The sequence below is a fragment of the Spermophilus citellus genome (assembly GCF_964194105.1).
Source record: "Spermophilus citellus genome assembly, chromosome: 11".
Classification (NCBI taxonomy): domain Eukaryota; kingdom Metazoa; phylum Chordata; class Mammalia; order Rodentia; family Sciuridae; genus Spermophilus; species Spermophilus citellus.
Window position 1 is genome coordinate 80,851,966 of NC_138192.1, and position 19,307 is coordinate 80,871,272.

At 36.4% G+C, this 19,307-nt stretch overlaps 1 protein-coding gene across 1 annotated transcript in view; it reads right to left on the minus strand.

Annotated features, from left to right (window-relative positions):
- PDE11A (phosphodiesterase 11A) overlaps positions 1-19,307 on the minus strand; it is a gene marked incomplete at both ends in the record, with an annotated part of 382,619 nt that overhangs the window by 161,722 nt on the left and 201,590 nt on the right. Inside the window, 3 exons of the mRNA XM_081261295.1 lie at positions 3,296-3,388; positions 4,663-4,730; positions 7,298-7,373. Of these exons, the coding sequence (XP_081117421.1) occupies positions 3,296-3,388; positions 4,663-4,730; positions 7,298-7,373 (237 nt within the window). The remainder of the gene's footprint in view (positions 1-3,295; positions 3,389-4,662; positions 4,731-7,297; positions 7,374-19,307) is intronic.

Sequence of the window (19,307 nt, forward strand, 5' to 3'; positions counted from 1 at the left end):
AGGAGGGGAGGTAAAGGGGAGGGTCTGGGGAATGAAATTGATGAAAATATACAGTTTTATTGGGTGCATGTATGAATATATTATAACAAATCCCACTGTTATATATAATTATAATGCATCAATAAAAAGGGAGAAAATAAAATAAAAACTAAAAAGAAAAAAGGAAAAAAAGGATCTTAGGTAAGAAATTCTTCCGGATACTCTTGCATATGGATTCTGAGGCCAGGGAGTAGAGTGGATGTAACCTGATCAGTAGAGTTAAAAATCTGACTTCCAGTGGGGTGAGGGTTGCTCAAGGATGGGAGGGAGAAAACCAAATGGAAGCTCTTGGAATCCACTGATGACCCTGGCACAAAATAAAGCCTGCAGAACATTTTAGTTATTGGTATAGTTTGGATGTAAAGTGTCCCCCACAAGCTCACATGTGAGACAATGCAAGAAGGTTCAAAGGAGAAATGATTGGGTTGTAAGAGTCTTAACCCAATCAGTGAATTAATCCCCTGATGGGGATTAACTGAGTGGTAACTGAAGTCATAGGGTGTGGCTGGAGGAGGTGGGAATTGGGGGCATGGCTTTGGGGTATATATTTGTATCTGGTAAGTAGAGACCTCTTTCTCTGCTTTCTGATCATCATGTGAGCTGCTTCCCTCTACCACACTTGTCTGGTATGATGTCAAGCCTCACCTGGAGCCCCTGGGGGATGGAGCTGGCTGAATATGGACTGAGACCTCTGAAACCATGAGCCCTTAAATAAAATTTTCCTCCTCTACACTTGTGCTGGTCAGGTATTTTAGTCACAGTGGCAAAATAGCTGACTAAAACAGTCAACATATATAAGTCAACTTCTTGAAAGGATGAGATTGTCAAAAGCCTCAGTTGATCCAGAAATTTGAAAGTGTCAGTAATCATCTTTATGTCTAAGAAAAGAAGGTATCTGAGTTATACAAGCAGGAGGGTATTCACTGCGAACTCAAATAAGCACTTCATGAGACTGTGGCTTAGGATGGTGGATACATTTGCAGGTTCTAGGTATCTGAGATATTAGGTACTCCTTGAGGTCAGAAGGGAGTTGGAAATTATGACATCAAAAGTGGAATTTTTCACTGAATCTCTCATCTTGGGTTAGGTGGCCATTCATGTTTCAACAGGTATTCTAGTCCCTTCCCAATGGGAAGGAAATAAACTAGGAGGTTATATAAGGAGTGAGATTATGGGGATACATGAGTTATTCTCTGCATGTGCTAATGAAGCCATCTCACAATGAAATAGGTTTTAGTGGGGACCAGTGTATGGAATGGCCTAGTTGCATATTCTTTTCATAGAATGTTCTTCCTATAGTGGCATGAAATGAGAAACAATGGGTGAGGCAGAATTTGATGACAGTGAAGGGGGAGCACAAATCAACATTTGCTGTTCAAAATTCATGTCCTTTGCCTTTTTTCCAAATCCATGGTGATTTTTCAGTAATAAATATACTACTACAATTTAAAATATATTGCTTATTATTGTTGCTGTAATTCACTGACTGCTCATGAGAACCTTTGCATGCATCATATCATTCAATCCTTACAACTGAGCAAGGTAACAGAGCCACAATTTGAAAAAAGTTGTATACACAGATCTTAATACTCCACTAGTGATTCTTATCTGTGGGTTGCATGTTTACAGTCTGCCCACTTATTAATCCATCAGGTACTACTTTTAGTCCTTACTGTAAACATGCCATATATAAACAGAGCAAGGCTACCTCAGGGGAACAAAAACAACAACAAAATTCCTTACATCACACTTCCCTTCAGCCTTCTTTCCCTCCTTTCCTCCAGTCAAAAACTACTCAATAAATCCCTTCTCTGTGCTAAGCACCCTGCTATGCACTGCAAATAAAAGCACAAAGGATAAAAATCTCCACCTCCAGAATTCACAGTCTGGCCAGAAGAAAAAAAGTATATAGGTAGGTTAGATAACTATAATTTTATGTCTTTTAAATCTCAAGCCAGAGTCCTGTAGGTAGCATCAATTTGTCTACTTACACTTCCTTGGTTTTGTCTTTCTACCAAGTTGCAGAATATCTTGAAGACTGCAGTGTCTTATATCATATTGCTCTGAGTGCTGTTATCTTGGCACTGACATTTTATCTGCCCTACTTAATAAGTATTTCATATATAAAAACACAATCTTCAGTACTATCTAGAGAGTAATGCTGGAAAAAAAGAAAACCACAAAACAATAGATCTTGAATCTATTTCCAACTCCCTTTTGACCTCCTGAGGGCTTGGGGTTGTGGCTCAGCAGTAGAGTGCTTGCCTAGCACGTGTGAGGCCCTGGGTTCAATCCTTAGCACCACATTAAAAAAATAAAGTAAAATAAAGGTATTGTGTCCAACTACAACTAAAAAGTAAATATTAAACAACCAAGCACCTGAGATTCATATGAGAACTTTTTTTTTCTTTCTTTCTTGGGGATTGAACCCTACAGTGCTCTACCATTGAGCTACCTTCCCAGTCCTTTTCATATTTTAAAAAAATGTTTTTAAAATAATTCTTTTTTTTCTTTATTTTGTTCATTTATTTATATGCAGTGCTGAGAATTGAACCCAGTGCCTCACACATGCTAGGCAAGGGCTCTACCACTGAGCCACAATTTGAGACAGGGTCTTGCTAAGTTTCTGAAAGTTCTTTGAACATTTTTCATTGAAAAATGCTCCTCCCTCAGCCTCCAAAATTGCTGGGATTATATATATGCCACTGCACCTGGCAAGAACTGTTCTTTTAGCCCTTAACAGTCTGAGATTCAGTGTTGGCACGGGGGACAGGTTGGTATTCTCAGTGGGATGTGTGTGCGCTTGGAGAGAAGAAGTAGAGGGAAGAGCATCTGGGTCATACATCTTCAGAGTGAAGTTTTTCTCCTTTGATAAGAAGAGCTATGGCTTTTCAGAATATCAATACATATTCAAGTATAAATTCATAATACATTTTAAATACTAAAAAATTATTTTTGGATTATTACTCTTAAAATTTTAATACTTACAATCTATATCTGAGAATAGGATGTATATGGATAGGCTTCAAGGAATCTGTGAACTCCCTGGAATTATACATAATATTGTGCACATATGTGTATTCTCTAGAGAGGGTCTCTAGCTTCCATCAAATTTGAACCCATGACCCCAAAATTATGCAGACCCAATGAATAAATAATTCAAAATGAAGAAAGTAAGTACCAAAGAAGAACAATTTTTTTCTTCATAAAATTAGAGCATTTTAGCTGATGATTTTGATATAATTATTGTACTTACATCAAGAGCCACAGACTGCTTGGCCCAGGACTTCTTCACTTGATCATACATAATGGTGTTATTGATGCCAAGGCCACAAAAGATAACAAAAGCCTAGAAAATGGAAAGCCCAGTAATTAAAATTGTAATAAATCATTGGTAAAACCTAATATGAAAGTAGGCAGTCATCAGGGATGAGTCTGAATGTATAATTTTATTGTACACAGAGGTGGGCCTTGGGGAAATATACAGATTAAACTTCGTAATTACTATTGTCGCGTAAGACTTTATAGATCACATTGCACGTGAGAAAAAAATGAATTTGCCTGGCACAGAGGTGCATGCCTATGATACCAGAGACTTGGGAGGTTGAGGCAGAAGGGTCACAAGTTCGAGTTCGGCTGGGGCAACTTTGTAAAACCCTTAGCAATTTAGCAAGACTCTGTCTCAAGATAAAAAGGGCTGAGGAGATAGCCCTGAGTTCAATCTTCAGTATCAGAAAAATGAAATAAAATTTAATATTATGAAGAAATTATTTCATAATATTTTAAAACATACAGTATGTTTCAATGTGCTTTTGTTGTTGTAGTTGTGATTGTGGTTATTGTTTGTGGTGTTGGTGACAGATTTCAGAGCCTCACATATACTAGGTAAGTGCTCTACAACTGAGCTATACCCCTAATACCATTTAAATTTTTAAAAATTTGAGACAAGGTTTTGCTAAACTGCTCCAGCTGACCTCGAACTTGTAGTCCTCCTGCCTCAGCCTTTAGAATAACTGGAGGTATGCACCACAACATCTGGCTAAATGTGTTATTAATTTATTTAAGTTGGGAACTGATTTTAGTAATTACATTGTATTTAACCCAATGCAACTTCTTTCTGTAGCTAGGCCTTAAAATATTTTGGAAAAGAAACTAAATGACCATAAGGTTAATGTTAGGGGAAAAGAGGATTGATTTGGAACCAGTTAATAAAGAAACTGTGAGGTGCCTTTGATTACGAGAAGTAATGATGGGGTTTTCATGGTAGCTACATGGAACAGGCCACAGGAAGCCCATTTGAGGCCATCCTCTCCAGCTAGAGGACTGGAGTGAATGGAAACTTGTAAAGGAAAGGAAAGCGAGGACAATGCACCTAGAAGAGTGGCCTAGGACTGTGAACACACAGGAACAAGACAAGGTTAAGACAATAGCTGTTCGGCACAAAGAGGAGGAGATTCAAATCTTACCTATTCCTCTATTTTTAACTTTACCTTTAAATTTTGGCATATCATTCAAATATAATAATGACTAATAATTATTCATCCTTACAAACATGAGTAAGCTGTGACTAGGAGACTATCAGTGACTCTGCAATGATCCTGGTTTATACATTTATTTTCTTACCTCAAAAAGTCGTTGATCTGCATCATCAAAAGGTTTCCCATCAAGTCTATTCAACACTTGAGCCACCCCTGTGGGAAAAGTTTGGAGTATATCATCATTTTCAGTACACTGTGTCACTATAACAGAGTAGGTAACAACTGACTCTACTGTACTCAGTTTAAATTCTTATGCATCATGACTCTGATACAGCCAGCATATATCCATGTATCTACATATATACATACACAATTACATATATGTAACTGAATGTATATGTATGTGTACATATACCTGTATACATACATATTTTCAATTACCTCAGTTTTTGAGAGAGGCAGTGTGACATGGAGATTAAGAATGTAAGTTGTAAATTTAGATGGTCTCAGTTCAAATTTGAACTCCACTAATAGCTAGGTGACCCTGACTAAGTTACCTAACATTTTAGCACTGAAATTCCTTGTGCACAAAATGGGAATTAAAAAGTTAACTATCTTAGAGAGTTGTGAAGGTTAAAGGGGATAATTTTTAAAGATTTGTTATGTATGTTAAGAAATGTACATGTACATTGTACATGTAGATAGTAAAAAGGTTACTATAGCAAAATAAACACATCCATCAACCCACACAGACATCCATTTTGGTTTTGGTTTTTGTGGCAAAAGCAGCTAAAATCTACTCATTTATCATGGATCCTGAATACAGTACAATTTCATTACCCATAACCCTTGTATTATGCATTCCATCTTTGCACTTTTTCATCCTACGTGTCTGTGTCTGCTGCTTTCTGTCCTCTGACCCACATCTCCCCACACTCCTCTCCCTTTACCACTGTTAACCACTGTTTTATTCTCTAGATAGGATAAAGTTTAAATGCTTGTAAAGCACTTAGCATACTGCTCCATATGGAGTAAATATTCAGGAAACCATGGGAATTATTACAAGCAGTGGAAATAAATAGGATACAGTTCACCTTCAAAACAAAGTTTGTCCTGCTGCCTGTGACCAGTGGTTCACGTGGTTCTAACAAACTTTATTTAGGAGTCCCTCCACCTTCCAAAATTCATTTTTAGATGTTTCAGGATATGACTTTCAAAGCACAATAGTCTAACCGGCAAAACTCAACACTCTTGAAAAACACTAGCCTAAATCCCCATTTAGGATAAACAAACAAACAAAAATAACTACAATAGTGCAGTGTTACTTGTATCCATTTTCCCCAGTGCTGGGGATTGAACCCAAGGCCTTGAGCACACTAGGCAATAGTCTACCACTGAGCTACACCCCAGCCCTTTTTATTTTATTTCAAGACAGTGTCTCTCTCACTAAGTTGTTCAGGTTGGCTCCTGCCTTAGCCTCCAGAGTGGCTGGGATTACAGGTGTGCACTGCTACACCCAGCAACTTGCTTGTAGTTTTTAGAACACCAATTTCCCACCAAGGAGACAACTTATCAAATGCTAGAAAACATATATAATGAAACACAAAATTTTTAGCATGTAGTAGACAAACAACAGTCCTAATTTTGAAGTAATAACAACAGATGCTGTTAGGATCGAAATGTAGGACTACATGTGAGACTGCCACCAAATCAACAGATAACACATGGCGTTTCTTATGGATTTTCCCTTTTCCTTACATAAATATATTTAACTCTGTTCATCCCTCTTTGTCTTAGGGGCTCAGATTCCCATACTCTAGAATATTCTTTATGTTCAATAATGTATCAATTTTGTGCAAGTTAAACAATCTAATTTAAAAAAAAACCTCTCAAAATTCAGGTCTGGAAAACACTACAGAATACTAAATCCTTTGCTACATAGAGTTTAACAGGCAATCTTAGGGAGAAACAGAGAGAGGCAAAGAGATACATTAAATACCAAACACACTATGTACCCTATGTCTCTTAGGGGGAAAGAATCACATTTTCATTGTGTTTGAATGATTTTAACTAATAGCTCCATCCTTCATTACTTCTTTAACTGTGAACTCTTCTTGCCTGGGATTCTATATTAAGTTTGATATTCTCCAGATTGAAATTTTAAGGGGGGTGGGGAATGATCAGAGCAGGAGAAAAAATTGGAAGTGACTTTTGCTTATAATTCCCTTATTCTAGGGGTCTGCATGGCCTATTTCAGAACCATCCAGGCAAAAAAAGATGCACATTCAGTATATGTCTAATACCATTATGTTCTCTGATTTGCATTTAGTATATGTGAAAGCACAGTTATAAGCATGAAGAAACAGTGGGAAAGTTTATACTAGGAGTTAGAAGGCCTGGGTTTTCATCCTGATCCTGCTACCAACTAACTTAGTGACCTGACTCAAGTCATTATGTTTTTTTTTCTCTCTCTCTCTCTGGGTTTCAATGTCTGCAAGGTAAGATAAAAGGGTCCTGTTAGTTGGCTTCTGAGATCCCTTTCTACTTCAAAATTTATTTGATTAATAAATATTTGAGCTTAATAAATATTTGTTCATGACCTGATTAATATCTATTCATTAGGAGTCTGTGCTTACAAGATTGTACAAGAGTATGAGACATAGCTTGATGAATTCTGAACATTAAAAGGGATAGCATTTAAAAAAATGGGCGTATTTAAAAGCAAATTTCTATTTCTTTATAAAAGTAAAATAAATTATAACTATTTGGATAATACTTACCAATTATTTGGTGGTTGCTATTCCAAATAGGGACGCAGAGAACTGATCTTATGTGAAAACCAGATATCTGGTCAGCCTAGGATAAAAAAAAAAAAAAGGTGCTTAATTAAAATTAAATATTAACCACAGATTAAAAGGTTATTTTTACACTCTGTGTGTGTGTGTGTGTGTGTGTGTGTGTGTGTGTGTGTGTATATATATATATATATATTCCCCCCACAAGGCTGACCTCAAACTCACAATCCTCCTGCCTCAGTCTTCCTAGTCGTTGGTATTACAGGCCTATGTAATAGCTTCTGGCTCCATTATCATCTATTTTTCTAAATGCATACACTCACTCATCTGTCCTTTTTATTTAACATGGCATGATGACTATCCTAGGGGAATTAAATACAAACCAAATACCAATCAACAAAAACACCCAAACCGACATTACCTCTCCCAATCCCTGTAGCCATAGAGAGCTGGGGTAAGACTATTGTGGTCATGACCATACCACTAGGCAAGAATCCTGGCAACCGATTCTGCTCTTAGTAATAAGGAATTTTAATTAAACCAGTGGTCAGTGTTCACTGGGATTGGGCACAACTGTTAGAAAGAATGTTTGAGCCTAAAGTACTTTTAATAGTACGTTTGAACTGTTACCAAATTATTACGAATATTGTAAAATTATAAGAAAGAAGGAAGGAGAAGGAGACAATAAATGTAGGCATTCAGAGTTCTTTCTGTCAGAAGGTCAGGAGATGACAGATTGAAATTAGACAGATATCATAATCAGCATCAAATACCATTCAGGAGCTAGCTCTATTTACATTTAAAACAATGTTCCATATTTGAGTGGTAGGGAAGGAGCTCCTAAAACTGAAAGGATCTTGGTGAGTTGGTAGGACCTTTGCTTCCAGTGAGAAAGGTCAACCTGTCATCCTATTAGTATAGAAGGAAAGAGATGCCAAGGTTTTGGTTCATGGTTACTGAGATAAAAAGATATTTTTAAGCATTCATGGTAATGAATTACATATATTTTTAAAATATTTTACAAATTTGAAATTGGAAGTTAACTTACTTAAATTTTATATTTGATGCATTTCTCTTTGTAAATTAATGTTCCACATGTCTCCTATTTAATGTTCTACTGTCTCTTTGCAGTACCTACCACCTTTTTATCAATTGAATGCTCCTATTGTTGATACCAATATGTTAGTTTCTCTTCAAAATTGTTTTTTTTAGATTAGTATACACGTAGAAAGGTGCAAAACTCTTAAGTATACAGCTTCATAGAGTTAAAAAAAAAAACTCTGTGACCATTACTGGGATAGAGAAATAGAACATTACCACCAGCCCCTAATCCACCTCCATGTCCCTTTCCTCCTCCCAAGAGACAGTCAGTATATAAAAGGAATCAATGAATGTATATTCTTCTGTGTCTAGATTCTTTTACATAACATTATTTTTTGAGAATTATTAATTTTGGTTGTTTACATAATAGAATCATATTCCACTGTATGACTATAATGTAGCTAATTCATTCTATTCTTAAGGAACATTGAGTTGTTTGCAGTTTAATCACAAATAGTGTGATTATGATTATTCTTATACATACTTGATGCACATTTATATGAATTTATGTTTGGTATATTTTTATAACAGAAATCTCCAGGTTATACACATAATTGCCTTGATAGATATATTCAAGTTTTCCCAAGTGCCTGTACCAATATACTCTCCAACCAGAAGCATATGGAAGTTCCAGATGATTTGCATCATCAGCATTTGATATTGCCAGTGGGATTTTGTTTCATTTAGTTTTGTTAATTTTAACAATTCAGGGAGATATGTAGTAGTATCTGATAGTAGAAGTACTATGAATAATCTCTAATGATGGTGGTAACCTTGTCTCCTGTTTAAGTTGTTTTCCTCAAATCATTATTAATAAATTGACTTTACCCTCTCAAAAGTATCATGGTTGAGAAAACAGATTGTGTGGTTTCCCTGCTTGTGAATAATCACAGTGAGCAACTTTTATATATTATTGTTTATTTCAATATTCTTTTTCCTGAAGTATCTCTTTAAAATTTTAGCCCATTTTCCTATTGGGTAATCTGACTTTTAAAAACTGATTTGTAAAGGTTTTTCTATATGCCAAATAGGAGCCCCTGTGCCAGATGTAGGAATATGTATTATATATATATAAATATAATCTCTTTCCCATGCTTCAGTTTGCTTTTTCAGTCTCTTACCTTTGACTCAAAGGTTCCTAATATAATAGAGCCTAGAATATCATTCTTTTAATTTGTGGTTAGTGGGTTATTATTATAATTTTTGGTATTGTTCAAGAAATGTTTCCCTATTCCTACATCATGGAGATATCCTTCTCTTATTTTCTTCCTAACATCTTTATTGCTTTAACTTTCATATTTAAATCTACAATCCAATTAAAAATTATTTTCATGTATAATGTGAGCTAAGAATCAGATTCTTAAAAAAAAAGTCAGCAACATTTCGAGGGAAAAATATAATCTGTCCCCACCACTCTGCAATACGTACCACCTTTTTTATCAATTGAATGCCCATGTGTGCTTGTATCTGTTTCTGGAGTCTATTCTACTCCATTGATCCAGGTGTCTACTCTTATGCCAATATCATGCTTCCTTGAATAACACAGTTTTACAATGACTCTTGGTATCTGGTAGTGTAAACCCTCAACTTTATCCTTCTTTTTCAAGATTTGGCATTAATTTCATCTATAAGAATTGATCTTATGATAATTATAAAACTATGCACAGAAAACTTACAGATGAAGGTGTGAATGATTGCATTACAAATTTTAGAATCAACTTTCAGTTTATACATATATACAAGCAATGCTAGGATTTTTATTTTAGTAGGGAGAATGTTGAATTGAAATTGTTAATTAATTTGGGAGAGAATGTATATATTTTCAAAATTGAGTCTTTCAATCCATAAACATCCTTCAATATTTAGTGCTTTTCAAACTTATGTCAGCAAATTTTTTTTTGTTTGTTTTGGTACCAGGGATTGAACTCAGGTATACTTGACCATTGACTCACATCCTCAGCCCCATTTTGTATTTTATTTAGAGTCAGGGTCTCACTGATTTGTTTAGCACCTTGCTTTTGCTGAGGCTGGCTTTGAACTTATGATCCTACTGCCCCAGTCTCCTGAGCCGCTAGGATTACAAGCATGTGCCACTGCACCTGGCTTTAGCAAATTTTTTTATGAAGAGGTCTTATACATAATTTGTTAAATTCATGCCTTGGTATTTTAAAAGTTCATGTTATTATTGTAAATGGCATTATTATTTAATTTTCTAGTGCTTGTACAGTCTTTCCTTGGGATCTATGGGGATTTAGTTTCAGGACTCTCATGAATAACAAAATCTGCAGGTGCTAAAGTCCCTTACCTCAAATGGCATCATATTCACATAGAACTTACACATATCCTCCTGAATACATTATATTCTCTTTAGATTACTTATAACATCTAATATAATGTAAATGCTATATAAATAGTTGCTATACTGTATAATAGGGGGAAAAAAGTCTGCATATGTTCAGTATAGTTGCAATTTTTTTTTACATTTTCCATCAGTGGTGGGTTGAATTCATAGATAGGGAACTACAGATGTAGAGTGTCAATTCTATGCAATTGGTACATAGAAATAGAATTGATTTATATATTGAAGTTGTATCCATCACGTTTCTTATATTTAATTATTAATTGTAATACATTATCTATACAGTGTTTTGGATATTCTAGCCACATCCTTATACCTACCATCTTATTCTTCAATGCTTATGCCCTTTATTCTGTGATTTTAGACTATGTGATTTTTCTCTTTTAGATTACATTGATTGATTTTTGAGAATTCCAGGTACAAAACAAAATGAAACCAAAACCAAAAATATGGGCATAAGTCATTCAGCCAGTGTACTCTTCCAATAGATATTTATGAATATCTCCTATGTGTATTATCGGGTGTTGAAGACATAAAGATGAATCAAGCAGTCATTACCCTGGAGGAGCTCACAGTCTAGTAAAGATAGAAATAAAGAAAAACAAGTGTTCAAGCAGACAATGGTCAAAACACTATAAAAAAAAAAGCTAACAACTGACTCTTTTTGAAGAAATCGGGAATAGCTTTAGATCATTTATGATGGGTCTCCATAAGAAAATGAAATGAGCTAACATTTATTGGATATTCACTGGGTCAGGCACCCTGTTCAGCATTTGCACATGCATTATTCTATACATTTTTAAAAACAGCTCTATGGGTAGGTACTCTTATCATCCTTCCTTATCAGATGAGGCTTAGAGAGATTAACTGCCTTGAATGGGAGAGACTAGTTCAAAGAAAGCCAGACAATAACAAACACATCCATCAAAGTTATCTTCCCAAAGAACATAGTGGCTTTCTTCCTCTCCCTAAGGATAAAATCTGAATTAAGGCAGTTCTAGTACCAGGAAGAGATGGAAGCCAGTTTTAGGGAGGCTTCAGAGGTGTAAGCTTGGGTGAATTACTGCAGGGCTAGAATGCTAGGCCTGTTCTGTGTTGCCAAGGAAGGGTCACTCACTAATGAACAGCAATGGTGGTCTGAGCCTGCACTGAGCAACAGGAACAGCTGTCTCTGCCACCTTTGGGACAGCTGTAGACCCTGTCTAACCTCAACTACAGATTTGAGGCAGCTGAGGGAAGAGGTCACAGAAGGGCATGAAGAAAAAGAGCATTGAGTGAAGAAGAGCTCCAGAGCCTACAGATGAGAACTTAGGCTGTTTGCCTGTGAAAGCAGAGAGTTTTGTTCACCCATCATTTTCAAAGTATTGTAGCTCCCTCAAAGAGCTTTTTATTCTGAGGATTTGAGTTCCCCGGTTCCTAAGGAGGATAACATGGAGGGGTCTGGTTCAAGTAAGGGTGGTAGAGTTCCTTGAGGTGAGGAGCACAGAAAATTTGAGAGAAACAATACAGAGTTTAAGTTGACACACTTCACAATTGAGATGGCAATGGGAGAGAAGGAGGGGCCTCGCCTGGGTAAAACTGGCATGGCAGTTGGTGTCCAACAAAAAGACAAAGTATCGAGGGTGAAAGAAGTAACAGGGATGGGAAAGAACTCCAAAGCTCATGATCTTCACTCTGAGGCTTTGCTGAACCTCTAACGTATGAACAGATTCTTATAGCTTCTGGAATTTGACAGAGGCTTTTGACTTATTAATTTTATCTATAAGAATTGATCTTATGATAATTATCAAAGCTATGCACAGAAAACTTACAGATGAACGTGTGAATAATTGCATTACTTAACATAGTGATTTGTTAGAAATAACCTGAGTATTCAATTAAGATTTAGTTAAGTAAATCATAGCAAATATTATTCCATATAATGGAATAAATATTATGCATCTAATTAAAATCATGCTATACGAGGATATTTACTGGCAAGAAAAATATTTAATATATTAAGTGATAACAGTGTAGGTTCCAGTGGTTGTGCAAACATGTCATATTCACTGAAAAATAATGGAAAAATTATAACTGTAACAGTTCCCTTTGAATTGATGGCCTATGGAAATTTTTAAATTATTATTTCTAATTTTAGATAATGAATATAAATTACTTGTACAGAAGGAAGAAAAATTATTTTCCAAAATAGAACTAAGTGGGAACATCAGTGTCGAATGTTGTGGAGGGGTCAAATAAGATAAGGATTGAAAACAGGTTATGAATTTAGCAATACAATGAGGATAATTGCAGAGATGGTTGAGAGAAGAAGGGATGGGATCAGGAATCAAATTTAGTTATGGAGCAGAGGAAAGTCACATGAGAAAGCAGAGCTCATCAATCCAGAGCTTATCTTGCATCTGCTAAGCATGAGAGGCAACAATGTTGAAGGTGTCTTTAGAATTTTTCTCACAGTGACTGGAGGAAGAAGGAGAGGCCTGTTCAGTTGGCTAAGAGAATAGCAAAGAGGGGTGCTGATGATCAACATGGTTGATGAGCCCAACAATATGGAGGAGGAGAACAGAGTGTAATGAGGGTTCTCAATTTAAGGTCATTAAGACGATTCTCTAATTGCCATTTGAGGTGATGCTATTGTTTCTTTTTTTTTTTTTTTTACATTTTTTTTATTGGTTGTTCACAACATTACAAAGCTCTTGACATATTATATTTCATACATTAGATTGACATGGGTTATGAACTCCCAATTTTACCCCAAATGCAGATTGCAGAATCACGTCAGTTACACATCCACAATTTTAGCTGCACTAATCCAGGTTAGTTGATATGACCACATGACATTGTGAGGTCCGGGAGCCCTTTTCATGGAAGAAGGAGAAGGAAAATGAACTCATTATAGAAGCACAGGACCTCTAAAGAATTAACTCTGAACTGTGAGAAAAAGGAAAAAGAAAGTATGAAGTCTCATACCTATTCATATGGTTTGAATCTGAAATGTCCCCTAAAGGACATTGGAGGCTTGTTCCCCAGCCCACAGAGTTTTGGGGATGTGGTAGAATCTTTAGGAGATAGGGTCTGGTGGAAGGAAGTTGTCGCTGAGAGTGTGCACCTGAAGGGAATATCGGAACCTCAGCCCTTCCTGTCTCCCTCTCTCTGTTTCCTGGCTGTCATGAGGTGAATGGATGTTATCTACTAGGGACTCTTACCATGATGTACTGTGTCACCACAGGCCCAAATCCAAACTACCTCTGAAATAATAAGCCAAAATAAAAAATTTTCTCCTTTTAAGTTGGTTATCTCAGGTATTTTGTCATAGTAACACAAAACTGACAAACCAATTAAATAATCCCATCTCTCCAGATTGTGTCAGCCAATGGAGCTCAAATAATGTGTATAGGCTACCTGGCCGCAACCAAGTCATCCAAACTCCCAATGCCTGAATTTTATCATCTGTACTTGTATTCTACAGACAATAATGTTAACATTGGTCATCTTGAGATTTTGATATCACTGCTGATTCTCACCTTTTCTTCTTTGTGCATTTTCTTGATTTACAAATTATTTCATAAGCATAAATATGTGAAAGAGTTTCAAAATTTGTAAAGTATTTATGTAAACATTACTAACATTGAAAAAAATACCTGTCAAAGCATATCTACCTCATTGTTCCACAAGGTCCCTGCTAGATCATTCTTAGTCTTAAATTCACCCCATTAGAGTCCCAAAAGTTAGCATGTCTGAGATGAAGCAATGTTTCTAGAAGGCTAAAGTCAAAATAAGTATATTATTGGGAGGTGTCCAGTTCTGTGCAATTAAAACTGTACTTACTTAAAATTTTTTTCCTAGCCTCTGTCCTCATAGGGCCTTTCCATTTAATGGATCTAATTAAAGTTGGTTCTTTGGAGCCATCAAAACCTAATTGTTATATTTTCCAGCCTCTCATCATATCAGACAGATATGTACAGATTTAACAATAATCTAAAGCAAAACTTTATCCCAAAGTCTAATCTACTGGTGAGATGTTCTAGTTCAAATACTAGAACAGGAGGAGTTTGCCAATATTCAGAGTCAATCCCTTGCTTTTCTGGAAATAATGAAGAGAGTTTACTTTAGGCCAACCTGTACACAGGATCAATCCTTATGGCTTATATGGCATAAGAAAAAAAAACCCAAGAAAATAAAACAAACCAAACTTTGTGCTTAGGGCTCAAGCACTGTCTGCACTGCAACCTCAACTATAGTTAAAGTAAGTAAATTATCTGGGTGTGCCTAGACCCATACATGTTTTTCCTACCTACAGCTACCCCTGAATGTCTCATCAAGTCTTAGTAATCCTCCTCCTCCTAACTCCCCCTGACCAATCACATTCCTCATCATCTGGATTCTTATGTCCACTATCCAACCTTCCTTACCAAACTCTTCACTTGGGACAGGATATCAAACTAGCTTAAAATAAGTATCAGCGACTAAGAGACGATTACCAGTAGTAGATGCATTTCAGCAGATTCACAGACCTTTATCTCTTATAGGTTTCAATTTTGCTCATTTTCTTTGTAACAGAAACACAAGTGATAGAACAGAAGGTGTGACAGAGAATAGGGAATGAATTGTCCTGCCAGGCTGGCACTCAGTGTCCCAGATTGTAGGAGTGCTCCACTATAAGACTCTGACAGCTGAAATAGGCTCTAATGCTCCACTTCAGAGGATCTCAGAGCTGGGGCCCCCATTATCCTTAAGCGCTACAGACAAAGGTGAGTACTACTGAGTTGTTTATAATAGGCTTTTTTTTTTTTTTTAATCTGAAAAAAGATCCTCACATGGAAGAGCTGCACGGGATAGAAGACTTAGAGCTGGATATGTCCTAACACTATGAACCTCTGGCATGGCCATCCATAGCAGAGGAGCTCTGGGTGATGGTGGGTTTCCTCCAATTCCTGAACCTGTAGCAAGTAAATGGACCATCGACTTCATCCCTGCATAAAACCTGCCCTACTTTCTAGTTATTTACTGCCACTCCTCTTGTTAAGAGAACCTTTCCTATTTAAGTGTTGGGTCCAATTGTTCATTCCTTTTGTAGGCAGAAAACAAATCCTACATGAGAGAGCTCTGAAAGTTTTCTCCATAACTACACAATTGAAAGGAAATACTAAATTAAGCAATTGAATATAATACATTGAATTGACTAAATAATGGCTTGTTTTGCATTTATGTAATTTTTAATGTGTTCTTCTGAATCTAATATGAAAAGAGGGCAGAAACCTTCACAGAGGATTTTCCAAAGTGCAACTAATTACAGGGCTTTGCATTCAGAAGCACGGTGCCAACGAAAAGTAAGGTTAGAATAATTATTTTATGGTAAAGGTACTTGTAAATAGACACGTACTCCAAGAAGCCACCGGATGCATTGGCTGATTATCGTAGATACAGTTTATATTCATGCTGTTAGGACAGCCTCAGACAAAGCCCTTAGTTAGAATAAAAAAGAAAAAAAACCCACTCCATACTGACAATGATAACAGAAAATGATCCATCTGATTTTTCTGAAGATACAGCAAAACAAGTTGATTTACTTAGATTTTACATTATTTCATTCCTGGATTTGAATCATTTTTTAGATAAATTTCAGAGGGCTCACAGTAGTCTTGTAAAATATAATTTCACAGATGATATAAAGGGCCTAAAAATTTAGAGTACCTTTGTAATTTTGCATGATTTTAAAGTAATATGAACATACACAAAATGTTAAGCAATAATAAAATAAAAAGTTCTAATCTTATATCTCTTGAGATGGCAACTATTAATAATTTAGAATAAATCCTTCCTTACCTTTTCCTATAAATATCTAACATATTTATGTATCAACATATAATATATTCAACAATCCATAGTATATTCATTAACAATGCATAGTTAATATATTCAACAATATTGACAATATTCAACAGTAATGACTATTAGGTATTAAACATTGTTCTAGTCGTTGTAGGTATATCAGTGAAAAAAACTGAAAAAAATCCCTACCTTCTCAAAGCTTACATTCCAGTGACAGAGATATGGAATATAAGGAAATTGTATGTTAGAAGGTGCAAGTATTATGGGGGCAGTATGATAGGGGTGGGGGATAGAGCAGAAGAGGGATAAGAAATACCAAGGGTGCCAAAAATGTCTTTGGCAGGTAATGTTTGAACAGTGGCCTTCAAATGTTTGGATGTGAGTTATACTGATATTAGGGGGAGAGTATGTCATCTGAGGGAGCAGCCAGTGTAAAGGCCCTGAGGTGGTGTAGGAGTGGTTTATTCTAGGAACAACAAGGAGACTGATATGGCTGCAACAGTATAACTGAGTACTGGATATAGATAGTGGGGTGCCAGACCCTTTGGGTCAATGTAGACATCTGAAAGAAATGTGAATTTGGTTTTTACTCTAGTGAAATAAGGAGACATTGAAGAGTTTGTGAGCGAAGTCATGATCTGACTTAAAAATGAAAAGTCTCTGGCTGTTGTGCTGAGAATAGAACGCAGAGGGGAAGGTAGAAGCAGAGAGACAGATGAAGAGGCTGTGGCCACGAAATAGTCCAGAGTGACAGGGGCTTGAACCTGATTGGGAACATCTGGGTAGTGAGAAATGGTCAGATTCTGGATGGATTTTGCAAGTAGAGCCAGTTGGACTTCCCGATGCATTAGCTGTGCAAGATGAGAGAGAGAGAGAGAGAGAGAGAGAGAGAGAGCCATGCCTATGTATTAAATTTCTGGCAAAAGCATCAAGAAGGACTGAGTTGCCTTAACAGAGGTAGGGGAAGAAGCTTGAAGGCAAGAAGACTGTAAACTCCATTTTGGACACAGTAAGTTTGAAGTATCTAAATAAAATATGTACACAAATATGTAAATATGCCCACAGGTACTATACTATACATTATTTTAAACATATTTCTCTGTTGCTTGCTTTTTTTTTTTCCTCATGGGCATTTTTTCATGTCAGGAAATAGATTGCTTCCTAGGATAGAGACATTTTGTGTCTTTTTGTGATATGATAGGCAGAATTCTTTTTTTTTTTTTTTGTTACTTATCCCTTGAACCTAAAGTGTATGTGGACAGGTCACATTTTACATCAGAAGTAGGATGTAAATGTCAAAAGCTCCGTTGAAATGACAGTGCTTAACCATGATGACACCCAAGCTCAGGACACTTTTCATGGTGGATCTCTAAGTCCTCAGTAAACCTTCATTACATTTCAACACAGTATTATTCTAAAGGAGTATCATATTGTGGCTTCCTTTTTTGTAAGTCACAGAAAAGAAAGATAAAAAAACCTAACAGGCAAGTTTGGTTTGGGGCCTTAATATCTCTATTTGTAATTGTGCCTAATTTTTTTTTTTTTGGTGATCACAATGCCTAATATATATATATTTATTTATTTTTATTGGTTGTTCAAAACATTACAAAGCTCTTGACATATCATATTTCATAAATTAGATTCAAGTGGGTTATGAACTCCCATTTTTACCCCAAATACAGATTGCAGAATCACATTGGTTACACATCACATTTTTACATAATGCCCTATTAGTAATTGTTGTATTCTGCTTCCTTTCCTATCCTCTACTATCCCCCCTCCCCTCCCCTCCCATCTTCTCTCTCTACCCCATCTACTGTAATTCATTTCTCTCCTTGTTTATTTTCCCATTCCCCTCACAATCTCTTATATGTAATTTTGTATAACAATGAGGGTCTCCCTCCATTTCCATGCAATTTCCCTTTTCTATCCCTTTCCCTCCCACCTCATGTCTCTGTTTAATGTTAATCTTTTCTTCCTGCTCTTCCTCCCTGCTCTGTTCATAGTTGCTCTCATTATATAAAAGAAGACATTTGGTATTTGTTTTTTAGGGATTGGCTAGCTTCACTAAGCATAATCTGCTCTAGTGCCATCCATTTCCCTGAAAATTCCATGATTTTGTCATTTTTTAGTGCGGCATAGTACTCCATTGTGTATAGATGCCACATTTTTTTTATCCATTCATCTATTGAAGGGCATCTGGGTTAGTTCCACAGTCTAGCTATTGTGAATTGTGCTGCTATGAACATCGATGTGGCAGTATCCCTGTAGTGTGCTCTTTTAAGGTCTTCAGGGAATAGTCCGAGAAGGGCAATAGCTGGGTCAAATGGTGGTTCCATTCCCAGCTTTCCCAGGAATCTCCATACTGCTTTCCAAATTGGCCGCACCAATTTGCAGTCCCACCAGCAATGTACAAGAGTACCCTTTTCCCCACATCCTCGCCAGCACTTGTTGTTCGACTTCATAGTGGCTGCCAATCTTACTGGAGTGAGATGGTATCTTAGGGTGGTTTTGATTTGCATTTCTCTGACTGCTAGAGATGGTGAGCATTTTTTCATGTACTTGTTGATTGATTGTATGTCCTCCTCTGAGAAGTGTCTGTTCAGGTCCTTGGCCCATTTGTTGATTGGGTTATTTGTAATCTTATTGTCTATTTTTTTGAGTTCTTTGTATACTCTGGATATTAGGGCTCTATCTGAAGTGTGA